Source organism: Sitophilus oryzae, unplaced genomic scaffold, assembly GCF_002938485.1.
Source record: "Sitophilus oryzae breed Bouriz unplaced genomic scaffold, Soryzae_2.0 scaffold_1604_pilon_pilon, whole genome shotgun sequence".
Taxonomy (NCBI): Eukaryota; Metazoa; Arthropoda; class Insecta; order Coleoptera; family Curculionidae; genus Sitophilus; species Sitophilus oryzae.
Genome location: NW_022146286.1, coordinates 561,999 through 575,339, shown reverse-complemented (window position 1 = coordinate 575,339; position 13,341 = coordinate 561,999). Strand labels below are relative to the sequence as shown.

At 30.5% G+C, this 13,341-nt stretch overlaps 2 protein-coding genes across 2 annotated transcripts in view; both read right to left on the bottom strand.

Moving 5' to 3' along the window:
• The window catches only part of LOC115880018, a gene marked incomplete in the record, with an annotated part of 71,768 nt that overhangs the window by 8,265 nt on the left and 50,162 nt on the right, over positions 1-13,341 (bottom strand).
• LOC115880019 overlaps positions 3,802-13,341 on the bottom strand; it is a 59,401-nt gene continuing 49,861 nt past the window's right edge. The window contains exon 3 of the mRNA XM_030897124.1: positions 3,802-3,901. Within this exon, the coding sequence (XP_030752984.1) occupies positions 3,802-3,901 (100 nt within the window). The remainder of the gene's footprint in view (positions 3,902-13,341) is intronic.

Below are 13,341 nucleotides of genomic sequence, written 5' to 3'. Positions count from 1 at the left end.
GTTATTTTGGAAAGATTCAATATAAGAGCTACAAAAATGACAGACAAAATAATTAAAATAAAAGTTAGGAAAATATGAAAATTTTTGAATCTAGCTGACATAATATACAGGGTGCTACAAATTCGGGGTACCAGCATTGGTATCTCGGTAACTGTGATAGATACGAACATGGTTAAATTGAGGCAAAATTGCGCTTTGGGATGTTCACCAAGATGCCATCAAAAAAGTTTTAAAAATTTGATTGCTGAGTTTTTTAGATTTGTTTTTTTAGAAAATCAAAAAACTAATTGCACATTCTCATAGCGACTTTATAGTATAGTATAAAGACTGATAGTATTTTTAAAATGCCATCGATCGTCATTTCTCAGCCAACTAGACGCCGTTTTTTTTTCGATCATACGGTATAAGAAGAAGATATGTCCAAAGAGCTATCCAAATAAAATTGAACGAGAAATAAATTTGTGCAATAGGGAGGGTGGTTTATAATAAATACAATTAATATTATGCATATTATTAGATAGTGCACTGAGATTTCAAATTCGCAATAAAAAAAAGTTAAAAATAATATCTTTAAATTGCTGACCTGGATATTATTTATCTGAATCTTTCAATTGGCCCGATTTAATGTTAATTAGCGCTGTTCAACATTGTTGCGATGAATATAATCAGATTAAATAATTTTAAAAGAGCCAGAGTCGGACTTTAAATTATTTTAAATAATAAATAAATAGTCTTGTTGTTGTTAAGGTACCCAAAACAAAAAAAAGTATAAAGTGTGGCATATCATTGTACTCAGGAGACCGAGCTCTTTGAAACTCCGAAATAAAAAATGCTGATCCGTATTTAAAAAAATAACTTGGTCCCTGTCAAACTATCAGCTAATTTGAAAATCTAAAAATAGTATCAGATAGCCCTAATAAAGTTGATTTTCTATAAAGTAACGACAGGAAAAAATAAAATTGGTTTTCAAAAGAGATACCAATGCTCGTGTTGTGTTGCATTATTATGTGATGTGTCGTGAACACATTAGGTATTGTGATGCGATGAATTTTTTGAACTAAATTGGCAGTGCATTATTTGCCTTTATATCACCATGACGTCTAGTTCATTGATTTATGATTTTTCAACGCCTACTTTGACGTCGTTTTTATTCGATTTTCAGATTGATGTTCTTTTGAGGTTTTTTCTCGCGATTTGTATAGAATGTCAGCAGATATTGACTCGCAAGTATCATAATATTTGGAAAAATTGTCTTGTAATGACACGTACTTGATTGACAGTTAAGTTTTCATGGTAAGTTAAGTTATTACGAACTATATCTTAACTTAAAATTAAAAAAAATCACAAATAAAATAAATAAATAAAGTTCACATAGCTTCATTTTAAGTTAACTTTTACCCAAAATATTAAAATGTTTATGAACTGAAGAGGAAAACTTTAAAGATTTTAAAGATGTACAGATAAATTGGTTTATTTTTAATATTTAACAAATGGGTATGATAGTGTTTAATTATTTTTTTTATATTGTGCGTTTTTAAGTGCATTTTGTATTCGTTGGCTGTAATATGCTAAGAGCTTTAGTTTCCAAAAACTTACTTTAGATAATTAATCACTACCATACCATAAATTTTTAATCCTTAATATTACTAGTAGATTTTTTCTTATATACTTTTTAAATATGTTTCATTAATACATGAATAGAATTAAGTACCGTTGCGTAAAGTCAATTTATACATATACCTAGTTACTTTGTAATTACAGCATTACATTGATGTATTTTTGGAAATAGAGTAAATTAAATTTACAGTTATTTTTTATACTATTCAATGCGTTAAGAGTTTTGTCATAGTTTACATATACACTGTGTTTCCTAAGTAGCCTAAAAAAATAGGTTGCGATATGTCTTTAAGACAAAAAAGTTTATACAAATCTGGGATCTAAAGTACTTCCTTTCTGATCTACAGGGTGTTAAAACTTTGAAAAAATCTAATTTCTTGATTAATATAAATGGTACCTACGTCACTGCATCTTTTTCTAAAAAAAATATTTTTATTATACTACACTTTTATACATGTTATACACAGTTTTTTTTCTTAAAAACACACGAGGAATCACACTCTAAAATTTGTTAGACTACTTTGGAAACACCCTGTATATGTATGGTCTCAGTTTTATGATTTTATACGTCACTTGTATATGGATATATTTCATTTATGGCACTATTCATTTTACTACGCTCTGTAAAGGTATCTTATTTTGATAAAAAAAGAGTAAGTTATTATAGACACTATAAGATTTTATATGATTGATAGATTCTGTAAAACAAAACTGATCATTACATATTATAATCATTTAAAAACAATTTAAAGATATTTTACAAGAATATAAAAAAATGTTCAAATGATTTATTTAAATACTTGAAGATATTTTTGTATTAAATATAAGTAGTAGTAACTATAACATAGGAATCAAATGTTGCTTGTTATTAATGGTAACTTATATTATATCAAAATAAAAATACAGACAATCATATTCCATATAGACAAGTAGATGTTGGCAGTCAGACATAAATAATGAGTACTTCAATACAATTAAAATTTACCAACAAAGCTCTTATCATAGAACACTTTGATTATACAGGGTGAGTTTTAATAAGTGCATATTTTTAGTGGTGGTATATTTCTATGAGTTTTTATCTATGAATTTATTTTTTGATTTTTTTAATATTTCTTTAAAAACATAGTATCTTGATAATATGTTGCCATATTATCAAGATACTATGAGCTTCGACGAGTGCACATTCAAAAATGTTCTTATGATGGCCATCAAATTCGCTCTTATGTCTACAGGGGGAATCAATAAGTAATAACAGCTGATAACTGGTAATTAAAAAAAAAGTAATGAAAGTAATTTAAAAGTGCATGTGGCACCTATGTGGTACCTATACTAGGGTCGGCATTTCTGGTCTTGGGTGCCGATTTTCGTGTGTACGAAGAGTACGTTCAACACGCTTAGTAAAATAAGATGTACTGAATAAAGACAGAAGACAAGTATTTTCTCAAGCACATGGAATCTAGCGTCAGATTAAATGATTATGTAATAAATACTTCGAATTTTTGCTCTCTCCGACTTATTAGATTGCCATGGCGATTCACTTCTATAGTTACATGTAAACGCCGACTCAACGTTTCGCTTTTTTTTTTGAAGAGATGAATTTGCCCCAAATGTATAGACGTTATTTATTAACTCTGTAATTTTAATTTATTTGAAAAATGATAAATAGAAAATTCGTTTTTTTTTGCCTCTACCACCTCTTAAAATATTTGCACTTATTTTAAAGACATCCTGTATAACGAAATTGATTTTCAACTACACCAAGAAATAAACGTTATAAGTGGATTTCATTTTTTCTTCAAGATTTACATAAAATTGTTCAAAATTAATAAGTATCTTAACTTAATTTTGACATAACTTTATACTTGTAATATCTCTAATAACTGTAGTTGCCAAGTTTTTACAGTTGATTTACCAAGTTTCGACTATGTACACACAACAAAATTATTGCTCATCCATTGATTTAGCCCGAACATTCTTCCTGATTCTTTGGTAATTCTACTGTATATTATGTTACAGGCAATAATTTTATTGTTGAACAATAAATAATCTTGGAAAGGAATCGTCAAATTATTACTTAGAGCCTTAAGTTGGTAAGCTATCGTTTTCTCGTTTGTGTGTCGTCTTTTGGAGCGCTTGGAGCAGTCTATTTGTAGTTGAGGAGGAAGGTTTCGTAGTCGTTGGGTTCTAGAGCTTGAGTAGGCCGCCTCTGGGGTCACCCTGGTCCTCCTCTGATTGGTTGAACAGCGCTTCCAGGAGTCTGGATTGGGATCTACGTTTGCGTCCGCTGAAACAAAGAAATAAATATAAATACCTTTATTGTCAAAAAATTTTACAATTTGTAGACAAAGGTAAAGTAAACAAACAAAAGAGAATACCAAACAAGTATACAAATTACATTGTCAGTCTTATTGTTTAAAATAAACATTTACAATGTCAAAGAATAAAAAAATAAAAATAAGATTCAAAAATATTTACTATATTTATAGTAAATATAGTAATAGCAAATATTAGACCAGTGTTTACAAGATCTTATTCGATTATCAAAATATAAGTCATTTACGGAGTAGAAAGCCTTGTCTAGTAAATAAGATTTCAATGCTTTGCGAAATGAAGAAAATGATGCTATGGATTTGATTTCAAATGGCAGGTGATTGTGCATTTTTTTCGAGTTGTATAATATTTAACTTTTAACTAACTCTGAGCGTGGGATAGGCAGATAGAGATCTTGTTCCGCGTTCCTGAGTGGATAAGTGTGAGATGGCCTTCTTGAGAAGCTGATACATGCTTACGTGTATTAGGCAAATGGATTCAAATATAAATAAGGAAGGAAGAGTTAATATTTTTAATTTTTTAAAAAAGTCCTTGCTATGAGTTCTGCTGTTTAGTCCCAGTGAATATCGAACAGCTCTCTTCTGGAGCTGGAAAATGCGGTCGCACAACACATACCCCAGAATGGAAAGGCATATCTGAGGTGCGACTCAAAAAGTGCATAAGAAACAGTTCTAGCCACTGACAAGTTAAGCTCTTTAGAAACAGATCTTAATGCAAAACAGGCAGAGCTTAATTTTTTCGACAAAGCGTCGATATGCATGTCCCATTTTAGAGAATTTTTCAAACCACAGGAATGCGCATTAGATTGGAAAGTGCCCATAAGGACAATGTAAACACTATTTGGCGCTATTCTTGCAACGGTCGCGACCCAAAACTTTTGAAAATTTCGGAGCGGTTCGGTTTTTTCCGGAATTATATCGCCAAATATTGTTTATTCAAATTTATTATTATTTTCGTTATATTTTATAAATAAAATACAGTGTGTTGCATACAAGAAACTTTATTTTATATAAGGACGCATGTATGAAATACCTATGAAACATTGGAAATCGATGTTATGCCACGATCCACGATGGTTTTTGCAGTTCACAGTTCACAGCACAGCTTTTTAAGTTTTTAATGCCACTTTTTCACAATTATCACCGGTTGGAGTAAATAAAACTTGAATTAAACTCACAAGATAGCAATAATTACTTTGAAAATGGACGCTATATAAACACTTTTCGGAATTTCTTTAATGAGAGCGGTTTAGATTTTGAAAGATTATTATGATTTTTGAAGATTCTGACTTTGACAAGAGAAAATTATTTCTGTTTTTGTTTGCCGTTGTTCTTAGCGACCGCTATAGCAGCGCCAGATCGCGTATAACGGTCGCGACCCAAAATAATTTCGCGACCTAAAATTTTTACGGGCTTTCCAATCCAGGGGGGTGACAGTGAAATAGGAAAATTGGAAACAGTCATTAGTGTCATTCCTGTCATTCTCCTCACGACAAGTATGGCCGCCTAGACAAGGACAGCATTGTTTTTGTCTAACTATTGTCTAACTTCACAGTTTAGAATTGACAGATTTCAGTTTCAGAGACAACTTCAGATTTGTTCTAGAACAAATTCGAAAATTGTGTCGAAAATATTCGACGCCATTTTAATTCATTCCGTTTAGTTTCGTTTTGGAAGTTCAATTTAATATTTCGGCTGAAATTTATAATTATAAAGGTAATAAAGTATATAAAATATATATTACATGAAGAATCCTGGAGAAAATGACGTTTCTGCCGTAGTAGGTATGTCCCATGTATATGAAAAATAGGTAGTAAATAAACACTGTTTTTACATTTTTTAGATGCAAGAAAATGGTGTTATAATCTCTTTGATCGGCGATTTTTTTGAAAATGGAAACAATTTACAGCAAGGTAAGATCATTTTTAACTATAGCCAACATCATTTATCTCCAATATGTGCGATTTATTGTCAATAATGCAATAAATCGGACTGATAATCTGATTATGTTATCCGACTAAAAGTCTCTTTTTGCTTCTTTTTGATTTATAAGCCAGGTCTCTTTGGGAATAATGGACGCTTTTTTAAACAGTATATTTATATTTTATACCTATTGATATTTTTAGATTGTTAATTTTAGTATAAAAAAATTTGTTTTTCTGTTTTCAGGTTTTTGTATAAGGCTCCCGTTTTCATGTCCCTGTGTCCGTTTTCTGTCCTTGAAGTCTGCGAATACGTGTGTTTATTTACAAATTACTGTAAGTCATGCTTATACCTTAACTAATTTACGTTAAAAGTACATATAATTAACTAATTGGTATTGAAACAATACAATCCTCTATATTTTTATGTTTATTTAGTCACGTTGTTCCATACTTCAAATAAATATATGTGAATAAATTATTTTTTGGTTTTATTTATGAAAAGAAAAAATACAAAATACATTTGAACTGAAAGAGGACCCGCCATTGAATAACCGGAAACGGAAATGAAAATTAAGCCATCATGTCCTTATCATGTCAACCTGTCAATTGGAAAATTAGTTCTCCAGACGACAACGAAGGCTTTCGGTGGCGTATCGTGTTTCCACGATTTAACACAGAGTTGACACTTCTTTCTAGTTAATTATTTTATGTTCCAATCTAAACTTGTTGCATTTATCTATGGGAATGCGTTTAACAAAAAAAATGTGACATCGAATTTGACAATGACAAAATCATATTTTTGCTGGTATTTTAATTGTAACTTTCTCTGGGCCGTAGGTATTATAAATTTATATAGTAAACGCCACGAATGTTTGGGAGTGATTTATCGCTTGATGAAGTTAGAATCGACACACGCGCTATCATTTTTACATTAAAAACGTAAATTTTTACCGCAGACGTAGGTTTTTAAAGGCCCGGTCTAATCATCTGCCTGCGCTCCTACTACTTATTCTAAAATGTTAGCGTGATTGACAAAGACGATACTATATCGCGTTTCTTTGATTGATTCGTTTTTGTGCGTCAGTCCATTGGTGTGCTTGCAGTGCGGCCAATGGGGCATTTCATTTTATATTTATTACCAAATATATGTTTTGACAAGGCTTTGACAGTTAAAACAACAAATTACAACAGATTATATATTGATTATTATATGATTTGAAACACCACGGCACTGGAATTAAGTTTAATGTGACCTTGAACAGATAAGTTCACATGGTAGCGACCGATGAATCACTCCCAAATATTCGTGGCGTTTACTATAGTAATTTGAAGGGAGATTTTTGCAAATAACTTTTAGATGTCTATTCCAAATAAAACGAAATTCTAGACGACAGTACAACTTTAACGCCTCTTCAAAAAAGTCTAATACAATTTTTGTATAAAATTATCTGGTGAGATAAATATTTGACCTTTTGATTTGCAAAAAAAAAAGATTTTGTTTGCAAAATATGTAAATGTGCATATTTTGTGTTAAATGAATTATTTTCGATTTGTATTGGTTATGATGATAAAGTTAAATATGGTGAAATCACAACACCAACACTGCAAATTGTACTAAACGAGAAAAAAATGGCATCCGTTACTCTGGTAAATAGGACTATTTGTCATCATTTTTCAACAACAATTTCTCTGATTTCAATAATACAACTATGGCAAAATTATTAAATACGTGCCAATACCGGGAAAACAGCTTTTTAAAAATGTCTTGACACGCTTTTCTTTATACCAGTAGCATACCTACGATAATAAATAAACCAAGATGTAAACCTATATACAGGGTGTCTATTTCAGGTGATGCGACTAATTCTATATTTCATATCAATTAAACTTTTAGTTACGTAATCGATTCATTATTGCCAACCATGGACATATTCGGCGCCGCGCCGTGCTGACTAACTGGAATTTAAATTTCGCACTGGGGATTCAGGTGGTAGCTCTGCTGTAAAAAATGTCAAGTTGCCGCATTTATTTATTTATTTCCTGACATTGTCATTCGTTTTGACACTTTATAGTTTTGTATTACGAGTTTTTGGCTTAAATAAATATTGTTGTAATCATAGACTTAAAATAAAATATAGACTACACTATTTACATCTCAACGCGGACAAACAACCTTTTTTTTCATGTTTACTTCTGGGTACAGTCGACCGAGCCTTCCTCATCCAGCCTGTGTTGTCACGTCTTTAATATTATCAATATTTTTTTTCTTGTTATACACATATATTGAGATATTAATACTACAGTTTAATAAAGTAGGTTTTAATATTCCAGAAAATATATAAAGTGGGCAACACTGTACCAGTCAAACTTTATGACGTGACTAAAAGTTTATTTGGTATGAACTGTATTTAAATTAAAAAAACGTTTCGAAAATATACAGTTCTTTAGATACTCCACAAAATATATTTATGCGTTTTTCACAAATCAAATGCAATATATTTTTTACTCATCCTATACAATACATACGGTTAAACTGACCCAATAACCTTTTCGGCTCTAACCTAATTAAACGATTCAATAACAAACAACTTGTAAGCCTTCTTTTTACCAATGTTGTTTATATAGAAAAATGAGTAAGTATACTAATAATAAGACCGGAGCAAATAGAATTGAATACGTACGATCGATACTGCAAACCTAAACATAATCAGAGAAATAAAACTAAACTTCGATTCTGAATCGAAAGAATAGAGTACAAAAAAACTCTAATAACTCCGCAGCAATTATCGTATGGACGGAGCAATCAACAATGATTGAAATACACTCACCCGCACGAAAAACGGGCACCTTAAAATTTTCATGTGTTTTAAAGTATCATATATTGTGTTCTAGTGGACTGATTTTGATGATTTTTTAAGCAATTTGCAGCTAAATTATTTGACTTTTTAGTATATCTTTCTAAATTAAAAATGAAAGTTGCTACCTGTCAATGATGCGAGAGAATACAAAATGTTGATATTTTGGTGAAATTTTAAGACACCCTGTGGAGTATCGTTAACAAAGGAAGATATTTAAAAATTATTTTATCATCTAGATGTATCTTTTCTCGATAATTTATTTTTTGCTTCATATCAATAGCTTTCTTTTTTTTTGGAGATTATTGCATTTGAAAAAGACACTAACATTTTTCATATTTTTAACATTAAAACGGTGCTTTAGGTCCAAGTCAACAGATCTATAAAAGAGTTTATGATTTATGTAATACCTGTAAATTTTTGTAAACAAAATGTGACATCGAATTTGGCAATGACCCATGCAATCACATTTTTGCTGGTATTGTAATTGTAGCTTTCTCTGGGCCGATTTTTTTTTCTAATTTTTTCCGAATTACGAATTTTTCTAATTTGAAGGTAGATTTTTGCAAATAACTTCCAAATAACTATTCCAAATGAAGCGAAATTCTACACAAAAGTAGTACAACTTTAACGCCTCTTCAAAGTAGTCTAAGACAATTTTTGCCTAAAATCATCTGGGGAGATAATAGTTAACCCTTTTAAAATTAACAAGGGATTTCCTATGTCCCGTGTTCCGATGCACTACACGGTATTAGTCTGTGGTATTAGTGACACTATTTTTTTATGTAGCAGACCTAGTTGCCTGTGCAATATAAATAAATCCATTCTAAATAAACTTAATATATGACTAAAGCCCTCCATACACTTAAGGTTTTACCTGTCAGGTAAAAGAGATTACAAACTAGCGATTAAAGAATTAGTATGTAGTAAAAACCTCCCTAGGGGACTGTAGTATCGAAACATTTTATATGAAAAACCGCCCTTATTTTTTAACAAACAATCGCTTATTATGTTTTTCCTACTTATTTATCGTATGTTTTTATAATTTTTCCACAGACGTACATTTATTTTGGGTTATGTTATGTGCCTTCTTAAGAATAATTTTAAAGAAAATACCACTAAAATATCGAACTGATTTGTTATAAATAGCGAGCAAAAAGGATCGTCTTAGAAGTTATCGTTTGACCTCTTGGCGAAGCGTGTACTTTTATAAATTAACATGTCTCTGCTATTTGCTCAATTACATTCGATACAAAATAATCTAAATTAATTACAAGACAGAATATTTTGTTGCAATAATTTATAAACCAACAATTTGCGGATACGGTGGAGATAGGAATAAGTGCGACAGTGCGTTGTTATTAAATAAATAGTAAAAATAATGGCGTGTTTCATTATAATGGACCATACAATTCAACACTTCTTAGATGCAATTCACACTGTAAAGCCCATAACATTATAGCTCTTAAGGGGCGGCCATCATGGTCTTTTTGCCGAGGAGCAAGGGGAAAGACACCACCATCGAGTTGGCGAGTCATCAACTCGAGGGAGGAGGGTCATGGTCAGGTCCTCACAATAGGAAGCCTCAAAAAGGAGAACAATAGGCAGCATATGTAGGTTAACTGAAAGCATTTTATAAAAATATATAGAATTATACAGGGTGTCCCCAAAAAGTTACACATCAAAGTTGTGCTTTTTCTAATGGAACACCCTATATATTGTTTTGCTTTTCGGATTCTATGAAAAAAATAAAAGGTGAGTTTTATCAAAGAAGCATATACCTAAAATCTAAGGATTTTGACATATTTCACATTTTTTGAAAATGAAGAGTAAATATTAAATGTCGATAACAGGGGCTACCTAAATTTTAGTTGACTTTGTATAGCCTGATATTTAATTACAGTAACTATTGTATATTAAACCAAATTGAAATTTGACCCGAAAGATAAACAGGGTTAAACAAAATTAATATGGAGCATTAGTCACTTTTAAAAAGTAAGTTACTCCTTTATTTTAAATGGAACACCCACTATATTTTTTACTCAGTGTTCAATGGAGAATTTATATATCTTCAAAATATTATTAAGGTTGCTTACCCCTCAGACAAACAAACCAAACCAAACACAAAAAAAAACATTTTCCTAGATATTTTTAAATTTTATGATTTTCCGTCAGTAGATCTTTATTATATGAAAAAATCTAGGTGGCTATGATATACCTTTTGTTAATTTAACAAAAATTATAGATTGTAGTATACTCAACGGTAATAATAAAATAAAAGATACACGTTTAAAACATATTTTAATTATTACAGAATTAAAACTAGATATAAACCTATAATTATGTGACAAAAATTGGCTAGATGAAACGAAATGCTCAAAATGCTTCCTTTCCTGTTAACTGCATAAAATGATTGTCTTTTCAAAAGGATCTTTTCATTTTAAAAGCATTTATGTGGAGTTCTACCTCGAAAAGCAACTACAATAATTTCAAATCAAATCATGTAAATGAAAATATCTAGGAAAATGTTTGTTTGAGGGGTAGGCAACCATAATAGTATTTTGAGGAGACATGAATTCTCCATTGCATATCGGAATAATATAATGGGTGTTCCATTTAAAAATAAAAAGAATAACATGCTTTTAAAGGTGACCTATGTTCATTATTATTTTTTTCTCACCCTGTATAACTCTTCGGATCATTGATTTAAAAAGTACAATAGTTAATTTAACTACATATTAGGCTATAATTAGAAATTCAATTTAGGTAGCTTTTATTGTTATTTAAAAATTGTTCTTTATTTCTAGAAAATCTATTAAATATGTTAAAAACCTTACATTTTAGTCATACACTTCTCTTATAAAACTGACCTTTATTTTTCACCCAGAATCCGAAAATCTATTAATATATAGGGTGTTCCATTACAAAAAACACAACTTTGATATGTAACTTTTTTTGGGGACACCCTGTAGAACTCTCTATATTTTTATTTTACACTAGCGTGTACCAACGACTTCGTTCGCGTCGAATTAATCATTTGTAATGGTGATGATAAAGCAAAGCAAGAATTTCCATTAACATACCAACTGGATAAAATTTTCTCACATTTATGTCAGCATGAGAAAAAACAATATGGCGATATTATTATATAACTTGGTAATATTTGAGGGGTAGTTTCATCTCGTTGGAATTTGACTTTCGAAAAATCCGTTTGCCAAAAAATAAACTTTTGACGTCAAGCAGTTTTAAACAGAATCGTGGTTAGAAATTACCCAACTTTTTTGGAACACCCTGTATGATTTTTTAAAAAAAATTCAAAATATGTAAAAGAACCAAATAAATTATGCTTGTCCAAGCGTTTTCCCGAAAGACTAACCGATTTTTAAATAACAAATATTGTAATATTTGAGGGGCGTTTTCACCCTCTTGGTATTTGAGATTCGAGATACCCCTCCTTATCGAACCTCTACACCCCACAGTCAATCCGTTTGCGAAAAATCAGGTTTAAACGTCAAGCAGTTTAAGCAGAATCGTGATTACTCAATGGTCATATTTTCTGAAACACCCTGTATAAATTTATAAAAAATCTTAAAATATGTAAAACAACAAAATAAAATATACGTGTTTAAGAGTTTTTCCGAAAAACTTACCGGTTTTTAAATAAAAAATGAGTGAGGAGAATTTGAGGGATAGTTTCACCCCTTTAGAATTCCAGTTTCGAAAAATCCCTTCTTATCGAACCTCTACACCCTATAGTCAATCTGTTTTCCAAAAATCAGCTTTTTACGTCAAGCGCTTTAAGCAGGATCGTGATTAATCAATGACCAGATTTTTCGAAACACCCTGTATACATTTTTAAAAAATCTTAAAATATGTAAAAAAACAAAATAAAATATACGTGTTTAAGCGTTTTTTCGGAAACTTGACCGTTTTTTAAATAAAAAAATATTTTAATATTTGAGGGGTGGTTTCACCCTCTTGGAACTGGAATTTCGAAAAATTCCTTTTTATCGAACCTCTACACCCTAGAATCAATCTGTATGCCAAAATTGAGCTTCTTATGTTGAGTGGCTTGAGCAGGATCGTGATTAATCAGTATGTCAGTCACTTAAGGATTTTATATATTAGTATAGATATGCTCACCATATTTCATTTCAATACAAACTGTTGTTCTCCTTGGAGCCTCCGAGGCGTATGAGAGGCGCCACCCTGTATATTACTATATGAAGTAATTTACTTAACATTGTTTAGATGAACTAGATGTTTTAGAAAACAATAACGGATATCAAAAACAATCTGTATTGGTATCAGTACCTTCATGTCTCTAAATCACTGGTGTATATTATAAACAATAATTAATATATTTTGCAACATATTTATGAATGTATTTGTTATGTATAAATATCTTGAAAAATTTTGTTTTCATTCAGTTTTGCAACTATGTCTAATTATAAACTTTGCATTTACTATAACTTAGTGGTCAGGAGATTTGCGTATTTACACACAATTTATAACGTGATAGAAAATGTTAGTACGTCAAAGAATAAATATTTGTTATTTGTGTTTTTATAGTTAGGTGCCCTTCACTAATTTTTATTCATTCATTTGAACTGA